This window comes from Chelonia mydas, chromosome 1 (assembly GCF_015237465.2).
Source record: "Chelonia mydas isolate rCheMyd1 chromosome 1, rCheMyd1.pri.v2, whole genome shotgun sequence".
NCBI lineage: Eukaryota > Metazoa > Chordata > Testudines > Cheloniidae > Chelonia > Chelonia mydas.
Window position 1 is genome coordinate 132,359,349 of NC_057849.1, and position 24,706 is coordinate 132,384,054.

The 24,706-nt window shown below is 40.5% G+C and overlaps 1 protein-coding gene across 3 annotated transcripts in view; it reads left to right on the forward strand.

Moving 5' to 3' along the window:
* The window catches only part of PRPS2 (phosphoribosyl pyrophosphate synthetase 2), a 41,281-nt gene that overhangs the window by 2,687 nt on the left and 13,888 nt on the right, over nucleotides 1–24,706 (forward strand). Inside the window, exons 2-4 of one of the 3 annotated variants that reach the window (XM_037900157.2) lie at nucleotides 15,502–15,685; nucleotides 22,083–22,181; nucleotides 23,476–23,600. In XM_037900157.2, coding sequence (XP_037756085.1) covers nucleotides 15,502–15,685; nucleotides 22,083–22,181; nucleotides 23,476–23,600 — 408 coding nt within the window. Of the gene's footprint in view, nucleotides 1–15,501; nucleotides 15,686–22,082; nucleotides 22,182–23,475; nucleotides 23,601–23,860; nucleotides 24,012–24,706 lie in introns of those variants that run through there. The other 2 variants (XM_037900168.1, XM_037900177.1) reach the window with 2 other exon arrangements.

The window sequence follows — 24,706 nt, forward strand, 5'->3', positions numbered from 1 at the left end:
GTCATTCACAGATTTTATGAATATATTCTCCACTCCAGTATCCTAGTCAGTAATGAAAATATTGAATAGTACTGGACTCGGGGCTGACCCCTGTGGGGACCCCACTTGATACATCCTCCCAGTTTGACAGTGGACCATTGATAACTACTCTTTGAGTATGGTCTTTCAACCAGTTGTGAACCCGCTTTATAGTACAGTAGAACCTCCGTTACAAACACCGGAGTTAAAACTAGGGACTGATCAACCTCACAGCTCATTTGGAACCAGAAATACACAATCAGGTTGCAGCAGAGATGGGGGGTAGCAAATACAGTAGGTACTGTTTTAAATGTAAACTGCTAAAACAATAAAGGGAAAGGTTTTATTGTTTTAAAAAAAAAGATTTGACATGGTAAGGAAACTGTTTCTGTGCTTGTTTAATTTAAATTAAGATGTTTAAAAGCAGCATTTTTCTTCTGCATATTAAAGTTTCAAAGTCAATGTTCAGTTGTAAACTTTTGAAAAACCACCATAACGTCTTGTTCAGAGTTACGAACAACCTCCATTCCCGAGGTTCTACTAATTTAATCTAGACCATACTTCCCTACTTTGCTGATAATGTTGTGTGGGGCTGTGTCAAAAGCCTTACTAAAATCACATCTACTTCCACTGTGTGAGTAACCCTGTCAAAGAAGGAAATTAGGTTGGTTTGGCATGTTTAGTTCCTGACAAACCCAATCTGGCTGTTTCTTCTAAGTGCATCCCCATCATCATATCCGCTCATTATACTCCACACCTGAACATAGCCATTATATGGACAACATACCCCCATATCTCAACGTCTGTACTTTGACCGGTTAAACTTTCACCCCCAATCGGGGAGATTGCAGATTATGTATTCCTTACGCCACCCATTCCTAAACCAGATTTCGCACCCCTTGATAATCTGTACCTTATTCCCCGATAACCAGAAACTCCTATGCTTAATCTCTGTACTGTTTTCTTTTTACTTCAACATTATCTTAATAAAATTATTAAATCTTCTCGGTGCTTACAAGCTGATTGTTTGATTCCTTGTTCCAGTATCTTTTCCAGTGTTGAAGTTTGGCTAACTGGTCTATAATTCCCTTGGTCCTCTTTGTTCCCCTTTTTAAAGATAGGTAGTGTTTGCCCTTTTTCAGTGCTCTAGTACCTCACCTGTCTTCTGAGTTCTGGGAGATAATGGGTAACAGTTCCAAGATTGTTTTGTTAGGTACTCTAGGATGAATGTCATCAGGCCCTGCTGACTTGAATACATCTAACTTACCTAAATGTTCTTTAACCTGTTTAACTATTTTGGCTTGCATTCCTTCCCCTCTTATTGTTATAGTGTTGCGTATCTGGCCACTATTAACCTTTTCTAGTAAAGTTTGAAGCAAAATAGGCATTAAACTCGTCAGTTTTCTTGTTGTCATAAGTTAACTCTCCTCGTCTGCTAATTAGGGGGCCTACACTTTCCTTCATCTTTCTCTTGCTCCTAACTTATTAAATAACCTCTTCTTATTGCCCTTTGTGTCCCTTGCAGAGAGTAACTCATTTTGTGCCTTAGCCTTTCTGATTTTGCCCATACATGCTTGTGCTATTCTTTTGTACTCCTTGGCAGTTTGTCCATGTTTTCACTTTTTGTAGGATTCCTTTTTTGATTTTTCAGATCGTTAAAGAGCTCCTGTTGTAACAATATTGGCCTCTTACTATTATTCCTCTTTCCTTTGCAACAGGATAGTTTTCAATTGTGCCTTTAATATTGTCATCCTGAGAAACTGCCTGCTCTCTTGATCTCCTTCTTCGCTTAGATTTTCTTCCCATGAGACCTTACCTACCAGTTCTGAGTCTGCTTTGTAGGGAATCTTTGGGTTTATTTTCTAAAATGATCATGAGGAAAAGGGAACACTGCTTTCTCATTTTGTATAAACAAAACCTAAATTGTACCAGAAGCATATCTTCCTGAAACTTATTGCATATAACAGTAATCCTCTTTCTGTATTAATTTTTTTTAAGTTTTGCTAAAATGTGTAAGTAAGTAAATGTGCGTTATTACAGAACACATTACACAGAAGTCAATAATTAACCAATTGACTCAATATTAAAATACTCAATCTTATCCCATAAAAGAACCTCAGACTCTTTTCACACAACACTAAGGCAAAAACCTGTGTAAATAGATAAGCCTTGCCCTCAGGGTCAACTAACTCATGTTCAGCTATGGCAGGAAGTCTCACGGACGAAAGACCTTAACTATAAATTCATTGCTGCTGTTCAGTTAACAGTCTTTTCAAAAATATGTGCATACATGCTTTTGTGTGCAGGTCAGCTGATATGCTTATGTAACCCCTGACTTGCAAATGAAGCATATGAAAATCATATTGCCTATACAATCTGGAGGAAAAAAAATGTCCCCAAATCTTCCGTCTTCCTGAGAACCACAGTTAGAGCTCTGCTTGCAGGATAGAATATGGGTAAATGGGCACACTAAAGTTTTTTTGTTCTGTTTTTAACTATCTTAATAGAAAATACACATAGGGTAGCCAAAACCCAATCTTTAGTGTTTTGAATGTCAGTGCTAACAATTTGGATTGTATCCAGAAATTAATATTATCTGAGCCCTGAAAGGGACATTGTGTGGCAGTGACATTTTGTACGCCATGAAATTTCTGAAAGGTCTGAATGTGTAGCTCCCAAGTAGAGTACATTTGCAATATTTCAATACAGAGGTGACTAGAAAGAGGACCATTCAAGAGGTGGGTAGTAGGGAAGATGTATGGTAAAAATACTGTTTATAGTTGAAACATACACTTTCAACTTCTGTGGAGAACATCAGTGTGTTAAACTGAAATTTAATCTAAAACCAAAGGAAGCATTTTCATATACTAGAAAAAAGTGGGCACTCTTTCACAAGAAACTGCTGTGAATGTGAAAAGGGATCTTCAGCCTAATTTCTATGAAACAGTCAATTAAGGTTCAGAAGTGAATATAATTTAGAAGATAAATAACCTGAACTTGGTTAATATCTATGCTGTAGAAATAGGTGACACAAGCGCCTTTGAGGTTACCTATTCTGTTTAGGTGTAAGGATCAAACCTCTTTGAAGGTGAATGCTCTGTGGTTCTTGATCAGCTTGTTGTTAAATCTGAATTTCAGGTCAACAAGAAGTGTAAGAACAGTTCAGCAATTGTTGGTCAGCTCCTGATCTAAACAGAGCTTTGAGATTTTTGTAATGTTAAACTTTTACTTTCTACATGCACCTCTTACCCCCACATATGAAGAGACCGGATATTGATTTCTAATATTAAATGAAAGGGTTATTGAATGAGATCTGGATGAAAGACCTCTATGATGATGATCCTGTGTACTTAATTTGGGATTTTAGTGTTCGTTCTCCATTGCCAGGGTCATTATGAATTAACAACTTCATCTTCAAAAAATAACCATTCCCAGTATAGAAAATAACACACTGTAAAATGTATTATAATTGTTTCATCACACCACCTACCCTCTCAAAGACCAGTAAGGACTATATTAAAAATCACCACTGGAAAAAACCAGTACATCAATAATTGAATTTGATCAGGTGGTGATTGTGTCTGGGAGTTGAGTTGTGGGCCCTGTAAGAGTGGCAAGTGTGCTGTGGGCAGCCAAAATTTTAATATTGCATTCATAAAACTATTTAAAATGTAGACAATCATATTCCATATTAAAATAGTCTTATCAGCCATATCTAGTTTTGCAGGGCATATAGATACACACAGAATTATTTAAGAAGATTAAGATTTCAGAGTTAAGCATTCAGCAGTTAGTAAATGCCATAATTAAGGTTGCTTGGGTCATGCGATCATGTAATTAATGACTATCATAATGCACAAGGGGACAGATTTTTAAGGCTGTACAATCATGAAAGCAGGAGGAGGGCAACCCTGCCACTAAGTGTGGGGCTAGGCCACAGGAAGGTCCTGTGTCATAATGTGCTTAAAATCCTGATTGCCTTAATTTGGGCTGTAAATATATAAGAATACTTGGAGTGGTGGTGGAACAGAAGCCTTACATATGGAAAAGAGGAGTGTAGTGAAATATGAACGCCCCATTTTTGAAGGCTTTCTTTGCAGTCTTAATGGTTAGCGACTTTATTTATTTTTTTAAAAAGTAAAGAAGAGATGAGAGGTGTCTCTACTTTCCCCTTCCCCAAGCCAACTAATCTCCCATGAAGACATGTCCCATACTCTGGGACACACTGGATAGGAGCACAAGTCAAAAGGTTCTATTTCTGGATCTGCACCAAATCTCTGAACATTTGTGCCTGAAATTACTCAGCTGTAAAATTGAACTAAAATCTACTGTGCTTCTCATGGGTATGTCAAAATATTATCATTTGTAAAATGAGTAAGATTCTCAGAAGGGTACAAAAGGCCAGATTTTAAAGGTATTAGGTGCCTTTGAGATTTTTTTCAAAGGCACCTAAAGGGCCTAACTCCCATTAATTTAAATGGGAGTAAGGCACCTAGGTGCCTTAAGTGACTTTGGACTGAGCCATTTTCGAACGTGAACAAGGCACTTAAGAGCCGGAGTCTCATTGGGGATTTAGACTCCAAATTGCCTAAGTCACTCTTGAAATAGAACCTAAACACTCCTGAAAATGTTACCTTAGTTTTGTTTTTAATTGTGTGACTTAAGGTGGATCCTACAATCCTGTACTTTAATCCGTTTTCAAATACGTGCATCTCCTCCTCCTCCCTCCCCCCCGTTCTGCCACAGGATTTTTACACATTTTAACATTTTGATTAAATCCCCATCAATGCTAATTCTGCTTGGAACATACAATGTATCAAAATATTTCAATATCTCCCTGATTTTGAGTTCCCTTGAGTAATGATTGCATGCTTGAGCCCTTCGACTAATGCAAAAGGTATGTGTGTAAGGATGGTTCACAAGCCTTCGCTTGTAGTTCCATTGAAGTTATGGTGAAGTTTGCAGTGCGTAAAGTTAAACATGGCATAAGTCTTTGCAGTATTGTGGTCCAGGAGAACAGTGAAAATTTGTTCTTGTACCTTGTGCCTACTTGTTACAAGTAGTTGTAGAAAACTGCATACTCTGCTCCTGGGAGAATTCTGTGCAATGCATGCGCACAGAATTCATGTCCCCCAGAGATTTCTTTGCTTCCCCACAGAAAAATGGGGCACCTGGCGGAGATGTAAATCAGTGCGGGGGAGACATCAGATGTCCCTCTTGCTGTCTGTTGTGGCATGCTGGCTGTGGAGGGGTAGGGCTTCAGGTTGTTTGGAGGTAAGTGGATGCAGGCTTTGTCCCCTCATAGCAGAAAATATAGCAGCCTGCCTGCATAGTTGTTAATGTTTCTATTGTTAGTGAATTGTTCCCATTCTTAGTCAGTTCCTCCAGGAGCATAAAATACATGTAAAAATTTGTAAGGCTCCTTTACATTGCCAGAGCGGCGTAAAGGAGCCTTATTGTAAATGACAGTCCTCAGCTAAGAAGATCTGTGCTTTCTCACTTTTGACCTGTGCCACAGCGGGGCAATGGTGTTCGATTACAGCTCAGGATCTTTTACTTACCCATTTTTTAAAAAAAACAAAAAAAAACAGCTTTTTGAGGGCAAATAAAGTATTTATCAAGCAGTCAATAAAATGACAGGACAGTCCAAACCAAGCACTTCTCAAAGTAATCAGCCAGGTCCAGATGAAGTTACAAAAAGGGATATTCATTCTTTTGCACAACGTGAACAGCCATCACAACGTGCATCAAAAAATGGCTTTATCAGCTTCTCGTGCTCAAGAATTCCCCACAAAACTGCATGTGGATGGGGACAAATTATTTTGCACATCCTGCAATGTTCTCAGTTTGAATCTGGCATTTTGAGAGCAGTAAGCCTTGTACTATTCAAGCATTTAACCTTCAGGAAGAACTGCAGATACCTTTTTAGTTCTTATCTAGAGCTCCTTTCAGAAAGCACCTTCTAGTTCTTCAAATTTAGGGAGGCAGAAAACTTACCTCCTGTTGAAAGACTTGCCTGTCTAGATCTCTTTTTAAAGAGGTATTCCACAAAGCTTCTGAAAAGCTTAACAAATATTTGTCATTTGGACAACCAGGTCTGAATTATCTGAAGGCTTGTAAGTTATTTGATCCTCCTTATGTTTATATCCTGCCGGAATACTGAGTATTTTCAAGCAATATCTGGTTGTTTTTTTTTCTTCCTGAACAAGAGCGAGAAAAAAGATTGCCCCTGAAGCTATGTCAACCTGAAGCTATGTCTACCTATTTCCGTAGACCTCCAAGTGTTTTGGCTTTCAGTGAAGGAGAGAATTCTAAATATTGCCAAGCTGGCCTTGAATTGTGTAAATGCTGTCTCAAACTTTGCAGATGCAGGGAGAGGTTTTTCACTGTAGAACCTGATCCTTTCTGCCAGAAGGAAATTACTAAGTGAGAGAAACTTGAAAGCTTTGTTTTCTGTACTATAAATGAAAATACTGGATTGTACTGAAATGGAGGATAATGATTAGCAAAGACGTATGACTTTCATGTGCAAAAGCCTGAGCAATTTAAAAGGACATTCTACTTTATTTTAGGTATTGCTGTTTGGTGTTTTATAATGTAATTTAAATGAAAATACAGGATTATCACTGGAATGCAGGCTATTTGGTTACCAAGTATTTGTAACTTAACTTTCATGTATTTAGGAAATGGTGAATAGTTATTGTAACTTTTTTCTGTATTGTAGTCTAAATTACCAGAATAATTGAATCTGATTTGATTATATTGCATTATTTTGTCAAAGTACGCAGAATTTTTAATATTTTGGTGCAGAATTCGACCAGGGTAATGCCACAAGTGCTACAAATTCTAAGCAGATGGGTGAAGCATAAAGCTGCATCTAGGACTTTGGTTGGTTTGTTTGTTTGTAATCTACTGTGAAAGATATCACTAAGGTAAAATTACTCTGTGAGAGTCAACAATCTCTGTGTGAGAAGTTTAGGTAAACAGAGTGTTACCAAATGGTTGAATTTGATTAAACTACCCAAAACTAACATAGTTGTAATGTTAGTGCAAAGGCATGGATCTTGCCCCTTCTGTAATCCTCACTAAATTACATTGTGTAAACATAAACAATACAAAATGGATTAATTAGTAATTAGGCCCTGATACATCTACAAAAGTCACTTTATTCCAGTAATATATCTAGGCTTTTCAGAATTTAGCTATTTTTCATTTTGACTGGGTATCTATTTTTAAGCATTTTTTCTATTTTAATTTTAACAGTTGTGGGATGTTATGGGAGGCGATCAGACAATTTAATGTCAAATATTGATTCAAAGTTTTTAGAACTGCTAAAACAAACTGTCAGCGTCACATGTCAAAATACACACGGTGAATATCCCTAAGCTCTTGTTTTCAAGCAGCATTTCTCTTTGCTTGTCTATACATTTTGATTATTTATGGAAATATGTTTTTGTTTTGCGCATGTACAATGAAGTAGGTATTTGTTGATGATGTTTTACCAACTAAAAAGCTAATACTTTCAAGCCCAAGTATATCTAGGGTATCTGTTACAAAATCTCACTTGTGTTAGCTTAGTATTTTAAGGAAAAAAGTGTCTACTGATTTCATTCATGCTCTCCTATTTCTGTGCTTTTGTACTTCTCATTTGTCTTCACAATAGATGGTTTTATTGAATCTTTCTAGGAACTTTGTATACGCTTGCGTGTAAACTGAAGACTCCAAGAATTAAACAAACAACTGACAGAAGATCATACTTCTCTGAAGGAAAATTCTGACTAATTTATCCTTTTATTAAATTGCTGTATAGTGGCTAAGGAATGAGCTGCATATCCAATCTGATTAGTTGTTGCTGTCTCACACTTCAATACTGAACTTTGAGAAGGTAAACATTGAGGGTGCTAACATGTTGCATGACTGTCTTCAGCTAGCTGTGAGAAAACCCTCTTGTAGGCAATCATACTTTTTCACCTATAATTCTGTGGTACCTATAATTAGATCAGGGTGGCCAAACTTAATGGCCCTCCGAGCCACATATTTCAATCTTCAAAGTTCGAGGACTGGGGCACACCTGCTGGGGCTTCAGCCCCACTCCTGCTGAAGACCTGGGCCCTGGTAGGTGTGCCTCGCAGGGCAGAAGCTTCTATTGCACTACCCCACTCAAAGGCGGAGGTCCTGAGCGCTCCCCCTCCCCGTAGTCTGGTAGGTGGAGAATGGAGGGTCTTTAATGGTAAAAGAGCCGCATGTGGCTTGTGAGCCACAGTTTGGCCACCCCTGAATTAGATGATCACGAAGTGCTATGAAAACATTAATTTCAGCCTGATTTCAGTCCTTAAATCTTTGTGTGCACGTTGCTGCAGAGATTTGCGTACACATGGCCTAACAGCTCACACTTACGCCTACAAAATAAGTGTGTATTTCTGAGGTGAAAAACATGGCCTCAAATCTCTATACACTTTGAGTGAAGGGAAAGTTATTCTCATTTCCAAATGGGTCAGTAGGTTTAAAGGTTGTGGCTAGCTGAAGGACATTGGTAAGCAACAGTCATTAGCATACTGAGAGAGAGAACGGAGGCAACGTGGCTCCCAGTGCTATGTTCTTTTCAGGTGTTCTCAAACTTCATTGCACCACAACCACCGTCTGACCACAAAATTACTATATGACCCCCAGGCAGAGGGCCTGTAACCTTGGGCTTTGGCCCTGCATCGAGGGGCTCAGGCTTCAGCCCCAGCAAGTCTAAGCTAGCCCTGGTGACCCCATTAAAATGGGGTCGTGACCCACTTTGGGGTCCCAACCCACAGTTTGAGAACCGCTGCTCTAATCACTGGAATATACTTCTCCCAAAGATATATACGTACAGAATGCATGAGCTATGTTGTTGGACTCATATGAGCTGTTCTATCTTAATGAAGTATTTTAGTAATGGCCATAAAGAAAGTTAAAATGTTATAATACACTGTCTTCTACATGTAGTAAAAATGAATACACTTCATTTAAAAAATTTTCCCCAACTACATAACTATTTACAAATTATTGATTACTTGTAAGTGCTACAATCTTTCTTCCACTAAACCTTCTCTCTGTCATTCTGAGAATATTTCTCAAGTTTGGGAATATCTCGTTTTTACATTTCACTTATTCCTTCTCTTTCCCTTGTGTAATAGTTCTCCTGATAGGCATAAAAATAAGTCTTTAACTTTAAAGATGTTGTTCAGAAGAAATGTTACAGGGTTCTTGCACATGGTGATATTAGGAACCATTTTCCTAATCTCCTTCAGACCTATCCGAAAGTTCTCACATGCTAGGGCAACACGTGTTTGTTTTGCTTAAGCTGTTTTCAACAAGAGCACTGAGTCAAAGCTGTGGTGATTTCTTTATTCATCATTTACCATGTTCTTGGGGGGCGGGGAATATCCTTATTCAGCACTTACGAGTGGACCTTAGGTGGCCATTGCTGAAATTTGTTCATACATTTTTATTATATTTGTTTTGTCTTTTATTATTTTCTCAAGAGTATGAGAGAAGTCTACTTTAGAGCTAGATTAGTAGGGTGAGCACAAACACAATGTGGTTTTTTTAATGGCGCTTGGATATTTGGATACTTGATGTACATGTGTCACTGTTGTCCCTGCCTAAACTGATGCTCCCATCTGCTAACATGAAATTAATATTTATTATAGGTGTGGCCTTGTCATAAACATAAAGGGAAGGGTAAACCCCTTTAAAATCCCTCCTGGCTAGAGGAAAAACTCCTCTCACCTGTAAAGGGTTAAGAAGCTAAAGGTAACCTCGCTGGCACCTGACCAAAATGACCAATGAGGAGACAAGATACTTTCAAAAGCTGGGAGGAGGGAGAGAAACAAAGGGTCTGTGTGTCTTTCTTTATGCTGTCTTTGCCGGGGATAGACCAGGAATGGAGTCTTAGAACTTTTAGTAAGTAAGCTAGCTAGGTACGTGTTAGATTATGATTTCTTTAAATGGCTGAGAAAAGAATTGTGCTGAATAGAATAACTATTTCTGTCTGTTTCAGAGTAACAGCCGTGTTAGTCTGTATTCGCAAAAAGAAAAGGAGGACTTGTGGCACCTTAGAGACTAACCAATTTATTTGAGCATGAGCTTTCGTGAACTACAGCTCACTTCTTCTGTCTGTGTATCTTTTTTGTAACTTTAGGTTTTGCCTAGAGTGGTTCTCTATGTTTTGAATCTAATTACCCTGTAAGGTATCTACCATCCTGATTTTACAGGGGGGATTTCTTTATTTTTATTTACTTCTATTTCTATTAAAAGTCGTCTTGTAAGAAAACTGAATGCTTTTTTTCATTGTTCTCAGATCCAAGGGTTTGGGTCTGTGGTCACCTATGCAAATTGGTGAGGCTTTTTATCCAACATTTCCCTGGAAAGGGGGGGTGCAAGTGTTGGGAGGATTGTTCATTGTTCTTAAGATCCAAGGGTCTGGGTCTGTAGTCACCTAGGCAAATTGGTGAGGCTTTTTACCAAACCTTGTCCAGAAAGTAGGGTGCAAGGTTTTGGGAAGTATTGGGGGGAAAGACGTGTCCAAACAGCTCTTCCCCAGTAACCAGTATTTGTTTGATGGTGGTAGCGGCCAATCCAAGGACAAAGGGTGGAATATTTTGTACCTTGGGGAAGTTTTGACCTAAGCTGGTAAAGAGAAGCTTAGGAGGTTTTTCATGCAGGTCCCCACATCTGTACCCTAGCGTTCAGAGTGGGGGAGGAACCTTGACAGGCCTATATTATCATTCTAGTCTCTTCAGCCTATTTCTCCCCCCCGCTTGATTAGTTCCACCTATCCCTTCCATCTGTCGTCTCTTCTCCACCCCGGCATTATCATCACTATCATTTAAGGTTGCTTGACACTTCTCATTATAAGGCACTGTCTTCAGTTGTTTATAACTTTGTCAGACTTTAACCATTTAGGATGAAATGTTATATGCTGGGTGTCTGCTTTAGGGTGAATTTTTTTTTGTGTGGAAATTTCAGCCAAAATGGTTCTGAGAATGAGGCTAGGAAAAAATATTGTTTTGTCTGTTACAAAATTCTGGCAACCTTTCTTTTAAACAGTTCTAGTTTCCCCCATGCTTTGGAGCAGGGACTTGAAATTTGATAGAAGTGTGGCCTCTTTCAGGGATGTGCCTTTCCAATACCCATGAAAATTCTCCCAAATATTGGCCAAGTTATAAGCCTTTGAAAATTCTCGGTTTGCATATGACCAGTAGAGACTTGGTAGAGCTTACAAGCTAATCACCAAAGATTCCATCCATGCAGAGTGTGCTCAAGCTTCTCACAGCTATTAGTGTTGACCAGAGTTCATGTGCCATGCCTGCAGAGTGAAAATGCATGAACCTTCTTCCTCAGGGTTACGGGGTGAAGCCAGACCTTCCCTGTAATGACTGCTCTGGTTTGGGACTGGGCACTGGAATTGACAGGAGGAAGTGTCTGTCTCCTGTACTGTCATGATCCTCCCACCTTCTGGTGCCCGGATAGCATAGAGGAGGAAGCAGTCCATCAAATGCAGAGGGGAGGGAAAGAAGTAGATTAGGACAAGGAGTCTGGTGAGACTGGGACTGGAGGATGGTGGGGGAAGGTCCTGGGGCATGGGGGATCTTTAGGATTGGGTTGGGAAGCCTGAGGCGTGGAGACTGGGATTGGGTAGGCAAGGAGAATGGGACTGGGATGAGGAGCCGGGGTGGAGAAGAGACAAGAGACAGGGACAGATGGAGGGGATAGGTGGAACTAGTCAAGCTGGGGAAGGTGGGGGGGAAACAGGCTGAAGATGCTAGAATGGAACCCAAGATTCTGCAGTCTCACTGTTCCTCTGCTGTCACCACATATCTGTGAAACCCACTGACCCACCTGCCTCTAATGCTGGGCCGCATAGAAGATGAAACCTACTATTGCTGTCAGTTAGTGTGGTAGCTCAAGTGACTGAGGCCTATAGTGGATCTAAACATCAGTATGATGCCCCCAATGGGATTTCTGTTTTACCATTTTGCCTTTTTTAAAAACCTAGGAAATTGCACACCAAACAGTGATGTTAAAAGAACACTAAATTTGCATAGTCAAGCACACAAAAGTTAGAAAATTCCAGATTTAAGGTTGCCTGTGCATTCTTAATTCAGACCTGACGTGCATATGCATTATGCTGCAGTCTTTAATTACATGTTCGCTTCCTGTTTTTCCACAGGACCCCTGCTTTTAGTGCACAGAATGGGGCCACACATTGAACAGTGAGGAGAAAACAAAATATTGAATAGTGAGCACAGTCCATTCTGTTTGTAATGTTCATGTGTGTGTACATGCAATACAAGGTGTACCTATCCTTGTTGTAGGTGCTTTGACATATTTTAAAAAAACCCAAAAACTACAGTACACCCTCGCTATAATAAACCTGTTGGGATTCAAGCCTTTTGTCTGTTATAGCCAGGGGTTCGTTACAGCGAAAGGACAGTCAAAACACGAATGATAAACTGCTGAAGTAAGTTAATGAAATCACTTTGGATAAAGGTGTTAGCTAAATTAATTAATAACATAACTACTTGCGACATGCATCCTGTACTGTGTTAATTTATTGAGGAACACACAAACACAAATCCCAAATTGAAACGGAACATTCAAAACCAGTCGAACATTTTCAGTTTTGGTTCAATTAAAAAAATAAAAATTCTAAACATTAATTTTTTTTTTTTTTTAGATTTGAGACTTACCAGTTTTGCTTTGCCATGCTGGTTGCATGGAAGCTCTCTGAGCCAATATCCGCATTTGACAGAGTTGTAAGATATTTATTGCCTCAACCTGTATTTCCATCCATGCAATAGCAGTCTCTAACCCCTGTACTACCTCAGATGCAAATGGGGCAGGGGGCACTGATTCGTCTGCCTCCTTAATTTCATTTTTCTGGGTATTTGACATCTCTCTCCCCCCCGCCCCTCTCCCAACACTTCGGCAATGATGTCTTCATCCGTCAGCATGGTGATCACTGTACACTTATCTACATGAAGCCAGTCATTCACTACAGCTTCAGGATCCTCTACTCCGATGGTTCTCAACCAGGGGTATGCGTACCCCTGGGGGTACACAGAGGTCTTTCAGAGGGACAACTCTATATTTGCCTAGTTTTACAACAGGGTACATAAAAAGCACTAGCGAAGTCAGTACAAACTAAAATTTCATACAGTGACTTGTTGATAGTGCTCTGTACACAGAAATGTAAGTGCAATATTTATATTGATTTCTTACAATAAAGTAAGCAATTTTTCAGTTATAGTTAGCGGTGACAATTTTGTACTTTTATGTCTTATTTTGTAAGCAAGAAGTTTTTAAGTGAGGTGGAAACTTTGGGTATGCAAGACAAATCAATCCAGAAAGTCTGGAAAGGTTGAGAGCCACTGCTCTACTCCATCCAGCAAATGAAAGTATCCGGATATCCAGCAGAAGCTAGTCGTTGTCGTTTTCCAGTTGTGCATGCATGTTCAACATCCAGTACTGTACTGTAGATGGGATCTAGGTACAGGTTTGTTAGACTAAGATTTGTAATTATCAAGTATGATATAGTGAGGGTGTATACTTCTACAATCCTCATAATTATAATAAAGCATCTGAAAATATAGTTATGATTTTATGGTCTCCCACCAGAGTCATCCTTGTTTCTTGCAGTTACAGAAAACAAAGTCTGATGGGTGGTGAACTAGGACTAGGGTGAGTTCCCAGGCTATAGGGCCTCATGAAACTGACTTCTCCCTCTAGTCTCTTTTATGAGCAGGGCTTCAGCTCCTTGTGGTTGCATTTGTGGCAGTGTGGCTAGGACATTTGAAGCTTTATAAATCTGACTGGCTCACTGGGTTATGAACCCGAATATAGACATGGATTTAAATGGGCTGATAGAAAAAGTACTTCCTGCATGGTAATACTAAGACAAGAATACTATGTTGTGTATGCTTAAAGAAGAGAGAGACAAGGTGTTGAGGCTATATAGCTATAAACTTTTTTTTTCAATTGGACTGACTTCTGTAAGTGAGAGAGACAAGCCTTCGATCTTACAGAGAACTGCTCTTTAGGTCCAGGAAAATTATTCAGAGTGACACTGAGGAAGAGCTCTGTGTGAGCTCTACAGCTTCTCTCACTAACAGAAGTTGACCCAATAAAAAAATATTACCTCACCCACCTTTTCTCTCACATCCTGGGATTGACATGACTATATCAACACTGTTAAGTTAATGTCTGTGATTAGTACTGTACCATGTAGAAGGTCTCTGGTTCAAGAGTTTGATTTCTTGCCCTTTAGGCTTGTAGGGAGCAAAAGTATTGTAATGTTCCATGCTCAGCCTATCGTATTTTTTAAAAATTTGCTTTCCCCTCTTAAATCAGCTTTAGCTGTGGTAGAGGATGTCATACATTGCATGCTGCAGTTTCTTGGGAAGTATAAGGCATTAATTTTGTGTAAAAACTGAACGTTGTAAATCTGTGGAAGACGGGAGAGTAAAATAAAGAGAACCTCTTGTGTTCCAGTGTAGAGAAACAAAGAAAGCAAACCCAGTTTAAAAAAGAAAAAGCAGGCTGTTTTTAAACATTTTCAATTATGAGCTGAAGTAAAAGCTTCTTTTCACCTGCATTTGAGAACAGTATCCATTTCTTGATTTGAATAGTGTGTTTTAGTGTGGAGGAAAAAATTCATTGTTTTTTATAAAGCTGTCTAGAGGCAAATATTTTCTCTAGCTAAAGAAACAAATGGAGTGGAGTGATTAAAACATCTAACAAGATAGATTAGCATTATTTCGTGGGCATGATCTTTTAGTGCTCCAAACTTCCTTTGGAGACGGCAATGAGACCATGTAAAACAGGTTAAGATTTTCTTTTCACTGTTTACACTACCACTTATGTCAGCATAATTTATGTGACTTAGGTTGGTGTAACTTCTGTTGCTCAGGGGGGTGGCTTATTCATACCCCTAAGTGCCAATGTGAACAGTGCTATGTCAGATGAAGAGCTTCTACTGATATAGCTACTGCCACTCATTGGAGTTGGATTAATTAAGTCAATGGGGGAGCTCTATCCTGTTGTCTTAAAGTGGCCACACTAAAGAGCTTACAGTGGTGCTGCTGTAAACTTTCTACTGTAGCGATAGCCTCAGTGTTAGACTGAATGAGAGTGACTTCTGTTCTTTTTCAACAATAATTATTTTATGCAGCTTGGTATAAACCTTTTAGGTGGTGAATTTAGAGTAAAATAGCAAAGTTGAGATTTTTATTTATTTTTTTTTTTTTGCAGTAGACATAGTAAAATGTACTGTATGTGCTAAATGAACAATTATATAATCTACACATATTGGACTATTAGAACTACCGAGAGCTATTAGTAGTTTTCTTTTTAAAAATCCATTTCATGAACTCAGAATTGTTTGATCTTAGAATTCTTTCTTCTGTTTAAGTACTTTAAATAATTCATTGGCCCAACCTTACTCTTTTTCAGTGTAGAGATTGGTGAAAGTGTGAGAGGGGAAGATGTGTATATTATCCAGAGTGGCTGTGGAGAAATCAATGATAACTTGATGGAACTTCTCATAATGATCAATGCTTGCAAGATTGCATCATCGTCCAGAGTGACTGCAGTAATTCCATGTTTTCCGTATGCCAGGCAAGATAAGAAAGACAAGGTAGGTGAGGTGTGAAATTACTAAGCCAATATCAAACTACACTCTAATTTCTTTCCCATTTGTCCCAATCAAAATTTTTAAAGCTAATCAGGGAGGGGATAGCTCGGTGGTTTGAGCATTGGCCTGCTAAACCCAGGGTTGTGAGTTCAATCCTTGAGGGGGCCATTTAGGGATCTGGGGCAAAAAAAAAAAAATTGAGGATTGTGCCTGCTTTGAGCAGGGGTTGGACTAGATGATCTCCTGAGGTCCCTTCCAACTCTGATATTCTATGAATACTTCTGTAAATGCTTCTAGGAGACTGACCAGACTTCTTTACATTGCCAATATTTGCCTTTCTCAAAAATTATGTAATCCTTAAAGGACTGTTGGTAACCAAAATGAGTAAGACAAGCCATTACATTATTCTTATATTTTGATAGACAGTTTCAGCTAGCATTCTGTTCACAGGTGCAGGTATTGTGTTTTTTCAGTCTTCTAGTTTGGAAAACTCCTACAACAAGTTAACTTCAGTTTTGAGGGCTATATTGTTTTGGAGAGTGTCTGTCTGTAATTCAACACTTCTGTACATTAAAAGAGAAGAGTATATCCTTTCTAAACTAATTCAGTTGTTACATTTTAATAAATAAATACTTAAACGCATGATATATTTTATTAAACATAATAGAGGTCATAGAGATGTAGGAAAAGAGAAGTTAGTAGAAGTGAAGAACAACCACTAGAGTGGGAAAACTGAAATGCTCTAACCATTCTTCAGGTAGCTAGTGAAGGTGGGAATGGGAGCCTTGGATAGATAGCTATCCCTTTTTTCTGTGTAATCTAACAGTAAAACATTCCATTAACATTTCCTTGAAGGGGAAGGAACAGTCATTGTACTAATGAAACTGTTTGCCTGGAAAACTCTTCAGTCATGCTGCTAGATATTTAGTTGTTTGTTTTGAGTAGGACGTGGTATTAATGCTGTAAGATAATTTGTTAATAGAAAACTGATACTTTCAAGTTAAACACTTACTTGGCTGTTCTGGATCTGTGCTCCCTAATATCTAACTTAAGTCTTCCTTGTTGCAAATTAAGCCCATTACTAGTGCCCTACCTTCACTGGGCATGGAGAACAAGTGATCACCAAATTCTGTATAAAAGCCCTTAACTTTTTTGAAGACTGATCAGGTCCCTCCCTTATTCATCTTTTCTCAAGACTAAAAATGCCCAGTTTTTAACTTTTCCTCAGCAGTCAAGGTTTCTAAACCTGTTTTGCTCTCCTGTGGATTTTCTCTCCAGTTCGTCCACATCTTTACTGAAGTTAGCACCCAGAACTGTGCACAGTATTCCAGCTGAGACCTCACCAATGCCAAATAGAAAAGGACAGTTTTATGCCCTGGATCATACATACAGCACATCTTCCACCAGGAAGTAGGTTTGCTACCAGTGCTGAGAACCTGAAGGAACCGCTCAAGGATCATATCCCTTCCACTCCACCTCCTCTCTGGCAACTACCTCTTCTCCTTCTCTCCTCCCCCTCTCCTCTAAGGGCATGACTACACTTGTGAGTTAAAGCGCATTAAAGCAGCTCCGGGCATCCTAACTCATAATGCGTCCACACTGGCAAGGCACGTAGAGGGCCCAGACTCCACGACTAGAGCGCTCCTGGTAATCCACCTCCACTAGAAGCACGATACTTGCTGTGGCCCGGCTGGAGCACCAGAGTGCCAGTGTGGACGCCCTGGTCTATTAATGCGCTCTGATCAGCCTCCAGAAGTGTCCCACAGTGTTCTAGCCACTTGGGTCATCACTTCGAACTCTACTGCCCTGCCCTCAGGAGACCAGCTGTCAGACTCGCCCTTTAAATTCTCTGGGAATTTAGAAAATCCCCTTCCTGTTTGCTCAGCAAGGCATGGAGTGCTCTCAGCAAATCTTGCCAGGTGACCATGCCTCCACACGCCAGGCGATCCCCAGTATGGAGCAATGGCGAGGTGCTGGACCTCATCAGTGTTTGGGGGAAGGAAGCTGTCCAGTCCCAGCTGCACTCCAGCCGTAGGAATTACGATACCTTCGGGCAGATATCCAGGAACATGATGGAAAGAGGCCAAGACTGGGACGCCCTGCAGTGCAGGGTTAAAGTGAAGGAGCTGAGGAATGTGTACTGCAAAGCGCACGAGGCAAACAGCCACTCTGGTGCTGCCCCCACAACCTGCCGATTCTACATAGAGCTGGACGCAATACTTGGGGGCAACCCCACCTCCACTCCAAAGACCACCATGGACACTTCAGAGCCCAGTTCAACAAGGCAGGAGGAGTAAAGCGGGAGCAAGGGTGCTGTGGAGGAGGGAGACAGCCCGGCATCCATAGATGCATGCAGCCAGGAGATGTTTTCAAGCCAGGAGGAAGGTAGCCAGTTGCAGCAAACACCAGAGGAGGTTCCTGGTATGCAGCTTTTATTTTGGAAGGAAGTTGTTCGGTGCAGGCCCTTAGGGCAAGGAGGGTTAGGGCTGCATGCATGCCTATATGCGGAGTAGGGCATTGATGTACTCTCGCACATCGTGGTAATTGGCCTCAGTGATCTCTTCAAAGGTCTCATGCAGAAGCTGGGCAATCTGCTTGCTCAGGTTCCTTGGCAGAGCTACTGTGCTCCTTGTCCCAGTAAGGCTAACATATCCGCACCATTGTGCTGTGAGAGGCGGGAGGACCACTGCTGTACACAGGCAAGCTGCATATGGACCAGGGCGGAAGCCGCATTGTAGAAGAAGACTCTCCCTTGCTTCCCAAGTCACCCTCAGCAGCGACATCTTCCAGGACTAACTCCTGCGGAAAATGTGGGGACAGTGTTCAGTATAGGGGCCCCCTGCAGCTGTTGGCTCTCCCCAAGGCACAGAACCCCAGAGGACAGTACAGCTGTAAAACAATCAGTCCCCCTTGCCCCTGTGCTTACTCACCATTTTGGGGCTCCTGTGGGTTATGTGCAGTCCCTTCGGGATGGGCGATTTCTGCTATTGTGTACACTGTGCTTGTCAAATCATTGCTCTGTCTGGTGTGAACAATGCTGCCTCTGTTAAGTGTTGCACTTTGGCTTTACAGATGCAACCTCAAGATCCCAGCTGTCCTTGTTATCAGGCCAAAAGACTCCAAAGAATCAGGAAGCATACTCGAAAAAGTGAAGAGGACATGCTGCATGAAGTGATGTAGCAGTCCATTAATGAAAATCAAAAGCGCAGGAGTGGTGGGAGAGCGAAAGGAGGGTCCGCCAGCAGAATGCAGATCACCGGCATCAGAGCAAGGAGTGACTGCTAAGCATCATGGAGCACTAAGTGGACTCGATACAAGGAGCTCGTAGCCATGCAGGCAGAGCACTTCTGTGCTGCTCCCCCCACCCACCCCCGCAGCCCTTGTCCCAAAACTCTTTCCCTTGTGACCCCATGTCACCTCGAACCCACTTTCCCCAACATACGGGTAGTTATCACCACCAGGTGCCTCCAACACCTGTGGCTTCACCACCCAGCCACCATTAAGTAAAAGATACCGTAGCCCAGGAAAGCAACAGGCACGGCAACTCAGTGCATCATATGTAGCAAACACCGATTCCTACTAACATTGGAACCATTGTCCTTCACTCCCATGCAGGGCACTAAACATTAGTGGTGGCTTTCAGCCTCAAATTGCTCCCTCAGGGCATCCCTAATCCTTGCAGCCCTGCGCTGGGCTTCTCTAATAGTCCTAATCTCTGGCTGTTCAAATTCAGCCTTCCAGGTGTTGAACCTCCGAGGTCCATGCCTGAGTGAATCTTTCACCCTTTGCTTCACAAATGTTATGGAGGGTACAGCAGGCGGATATAACCGCGGGGATGCTGTCATCGGTCAGGTCCAGCTTCCCATACAGACAGCGCCAGCGGCCCTTTAAATGGCCAAAAACACACTACACAGTTATTCTGCACCAACTCAGCCTGTTTGAACTGCTCCTTGGTGCTGTCAAGGCTCCTTGTGTAGGGTTTCATGAGCCACGGCATTAAAGGGTAAGCGGGGTCTCCAAGGATCACAATGGGCATTTTGACTTCCCCACGGTGATCTTCTGGTCTGGGAAGAAAGTCCCGGCTTGCAGCTTCCTGAACAGGCCAGTGTTCCGAAAGATGCGTGCGTCCTGCACCTTTCCGGACCAGCCTGCATTAATGTCAATGAAAAGCCCACCGTGATCCACAAGCACCTGGAGAACCATAGAGAAATACCCCTTCCTATTAATGTACTCGGAGGCTAGGTGGGCTGGTGCCAGAATTGGAATATGCATCCCATCTGTCGCCCCTCTGCAGTTAGGGAAACCCATTTGTGCAAAGCCATCCGCAATGTCATGCACGTTACCGGGAGTCCTGGTTCTTCTGAGCAGGATCTGATTTAATGGCCCTGCAAACTTGCATCAACACGATTCCAACGGTCGACTTTCCCACTCCAAACTGAGCGACCAATCGGTAGCTGTCTGGAGTTACCAGCTTCCAGATTGCAATAGCCACCCGCTTCTCCACCATTAGGGCAGCTCTCAATCTCGTGTCCTTCCACCACAGGATGGGGGTGAGCTCAGCACACAGTCCCATGAAAGTGGCATTTCTCATCCAAAAGTTCTGCAGCCACTGCTCGTCATCCCAGACTTGCACGATGATGTGATTCCCACCCCTCAGTGCTTGTTTCCCAAGCCCAAAAGCCACATTCCACGGTGGTGAACGTCTGTGAATGCCACAAGCAATCTCGTGTTGTATGCGTTATGCAAGTCGACATCATTGACTCCTCACTGTCAGTTTGTAGTTTAAGGAGTAACTCGACTGCAATTCGTGACATGCTGGCAAGACTCGTCAGCATATTCTTCAGCAGTTCGGGCTCCATTCCTGCAGACCGAAAGGGAAGACAGAGTACGCAGTACAAAAACCATTGAAAGATGGCGCCAAATGTGGACGGAAGCACAGGGATTGCTGGCATGCAAACCAGTGCATCGCTGGCATTGGGACAGGACCCAGAATGCCCTGCACTCCCCTGCCCCCTCCCACAAGGCACAGCGCCAGAATGGGAAGAGGTGCTCTGTGGGATAGCTGCCCATAATGCACTGCTCCCAATGCCGCTACAAGTGCCGCAAATGTGGCCACACCAGCATGCTTGCTGCTGACAGTGTGAAGACACTGCAGCACTTTCCCAACTGCCGTCTCCGAGGGCTGGCTTAACTCAGTGCTCTACATCTGCAAGTGTAGCCATGCCCTAAGAATCAAATCCCACAAGGTATGAAATCATTGGTGTTGCAGGTGTTTACCAATCCTCAGAATTTAGTGCAATGTCACTTAAAAAAATCAAACCTGTATGACAGTGGTACTAGTATATACAAGAGAGAATAATCAGAGCTGATTAAAATTTAAAAAATTTAACAAACTTTGTAATTAAAACAGTTGGGAATTCTTGCTGTTTTGTCTCCTTTTCCTCTACTTGCTATAGAGCTAGACAAAGTTTTGAGGGTGGGAAGTTGTGGCTAAATTTTTTTTGGTGGGGGGGTGAATTTTTCTTTTCTAATATCACCTCTAAGTAGATATTCTTCTATATAGGTATGTAAAATAAATAATTGTATGTGTTGTGTTCATGTAACTAAAGAGTGTATTTAGGTTTGATTTAAGACTGTGTACCATCTTGAGTGCTTATTAATATTAGTGCAATGTTTCTGAAATTATTAAATGCCATGCTTAACATTTAAAAAAAAATAGCTTCTAAATTTTGCCAATAGTAATGTATGTGTAAACTTTTAAAATTTGAAATATTTTGACTATGTAAGGAGGAAATTGGGAAGTTAGGTAATGGCAAATGTATTAAATATTCAGCTGCTTAAAATAAAATTAGCGTTGTTTAGTGGTAATATTGGAAGGAAAGCCAACAATGACTTAAGATGCATTGAAACTTGAAATAGTGAGCAAGAAGTAGATTTCTCTTCAGATTAAAATAATGAATGCCTTACCTTGCTGATTTAGAGTTCTTTCCCCCATCCCCTTCCCTTTCCCTGATTTACCCAGGAAATAAGTAGAATGAGCAAACTAATTTAAACAACATTCAGAAGTAATAAGGTCTATCAGGGTCTCATGGCATTAATAGCAAGACTTGCCACTAAATGTCTAACTCGGATACATTTCTTGGACATGAGGAATTCTTCTTCTGTACCCATTTTGTCATTTGTCCCATTTCTTGATTCCATGTATCTACTTTATTGACTTTCCATAGCATCATTATGTTGATATTTTTGTTTTGTTCTATCTGAGATTAAGAAACAATATCAGGTTGGGATATTACAGAAGATGTAAAGCGAAATCTCTAAATGTGTAACTAATATAAGTCTCTTAAATTTAATTTGACTATCTTTTTACAATTTTGTGAAACATGGCTTGTTCCTCCAGAGTCGTGCTCCAATCTCTGCAAAACTTGTTGCCAATATGCTGTCTGTTGCTGGGGCTGACCACATCATCACCATGGATTTGCATGCTTCTCAGATACAGGTAATTACAAGCTCTTGTTGACTGCAGCTAGGAGTTAATCTATCACATTAACTCAATAGGGAAACTTGTTACCAGACCACATTCCTTTCTGCTTTTCTCACAGCTGTGAGAGAGAGGCTATTCTGATGCTCCAGGGAGAAGGGAAACTGTACCAAAGATTATTTAAATATACATAATTTTAAGGGAAAATTTAAGAGAAACAAACCTTGCTTCTGGATAGAGACCAGACCTGACCTAAGTAGCTGACTTGCTAATATTAACCTCATTCATATTTTTAATCTGAGTGTTTGATAGAATTGGGTAAAACTTCAAAGTGTACTAGAACCCCCAGCACATACCGTGCACAGGCAGGCTTCTATTTATTGTATTTTGTAAGTATTTAGTACAACTAAAGTATTTTGGTAATATAGTGGGGGTTTCTAATCTTGCATACTAATTGATTGTTAATTGAATGTAACAGTAAGCTATGACTCTTTCTTCACTTCTATTTTGTCAATTATGTGTTAATGAAAGTGAAGAGTTTATAGCTTTAGGTAGAACCATACATGCATGGTAGTCATTGTTCAGTGTCCCTGTACACAGCACTATCAAGCTTTCTTATTTCTTACTAGCGAACACCCGCTTTTTCCAGTCTTGAGGTTCTAGTTAACCAGAACTACCAGTCACAGTAGATGTTAGTGTGGACCAAAGTCCTTTTTACTTGTACTCTAACCTGTTTCTCAGAAGTGGGAGACTATTGCATTGCAATCTTGTACAAGAATTATAGGGGGGAAAAAAATATTTGTATCTTCTCAGTCTTGAAATATCAGTGTTCATTTCTAGCACTTATTATTTTAATATTAAGACTATTAATAGTAATTTAATATTAAAATAATAAGAAATTAATTTATAATAGACATTACTTTTAGCTTATGTTCCTTTTTAGATAAAATTTTTCATGAGAATAAATTTACTCAGCCATGTGCTTAAGGCTTCTTTCCCCCCAACAAAAAATTACCTTCTGGCTTTACAGTGTAAAGTCATTAGTGATGCTTTCCCCTCCCTTTATTGCTAATGAGTGGGATTTTACAAAGTGCTTGTGTTGGCCTAACTGTACTGACACTGAAGTAAGTGAGAATTTTACTATTGACTTCAGTGAGAGCAGAATTAGGCCAGTGTAGAACACAGTTTTGAAAATCCTACCCTACATGTTTAAGTTGACCAAGTGGTTGTTTTTTGTTTTCTAATTTTATTCTAAACAAAGCATAGCAGAAAGCTAATATATGTTAAGAACTGTGTTTCTGTTTGTTCTCAGGGTTTCTTTGATATTCCAGTGGACAATCTGTATGCAGAACCTGCAGTGTTGCAATGGATTAAAGAGAATATTTTGGAATGGAGAAACTGTATCATAGTCTCACCTGATGCAGGTGGAGCAAAAAGGTAGTGTGCAAACTACAAATTGTCCATCGAGTTCAACTATTTCTGTTTCACAGAAAGGAATACTTTGCTCATACTTCTTGGTTGATTTATTCGTTTTATTGCTGAAAATCGTATAAGGCAGTGGCTGTAAATGCTGATGGCTCCAGTTCCATTGTAATGAAACAATAGTCCTTCCAATGTAGATCATGCTTAGTTATATGTAGGAATTTTCTGTGCTCTAAAGGAAATATTTTCTCTCTCCCTGAATATGGCCTCATTAGCTGAGACCCTGTGTAGGAGGAAAGAGGCTTTTCCTGCTGCATGCTCCTTTAGCAGTTACTGCACCTCTTCCCGCTTCTCTCTGGAGCTACATACATTTCCCTTCTCTAGTCAAGCATGTGGCCTACTCTCACTGTACCTGCTGGAGTATAGGTAAGAGCGTACTTGAGTCATGTTTCTTTTTTAAAAAAAAAAAAAAAAAAGGAGTTGTTTTATTCCTGGCTGAAAATCTATTGACTCAAGTTTAGTAATGTGTAATCAAAAAAATAATCTGGTGGAAATATTAAACAAGCTTGGGGAGGCGGGGAGGAAATGTGGAGGTGTTAATTAATGGAATATTACGTCAATCATGGCATCCATTATTACTCATTTAGCAGATCATCTTTTGTTTGGTTCTGGTCAAGTACGAATTGATGTCAGAATTCTGAATCATACTATCTGTGAAGTGGCAAAGTACTCCATATAGATGGGACACTTCTCAAGCAGAGATTGTTGGTCATCCTGCTGATAAAAATCCCTGCCCATCAGCTGGAAACTTAGAGATTGTGGCAGGGAGGGGGAGAACAGTTAGGTCATCTAATCCCTCTCATTGCCAGTGAAGGACTGCCATAAAGTGGATTTGACCAAAGCCTCATGTTTGTCACAAGTTTTAGATGATTAACAGCCAAAAAAGAGAAGGGAAGGGGCTCACTTTGCTACTTAATGTACATAATCTATTTTGAAGAATGAAGTTATAGATTTGGAGGGAGACTGTAAGAAGCATTCCAGAGATAATCTAGTAAATTAGGCAGACTTCCTTTTTCAGTCCAATATGATGTATTTGTTCCTTCTCTCTTCTCCTCCCTCCC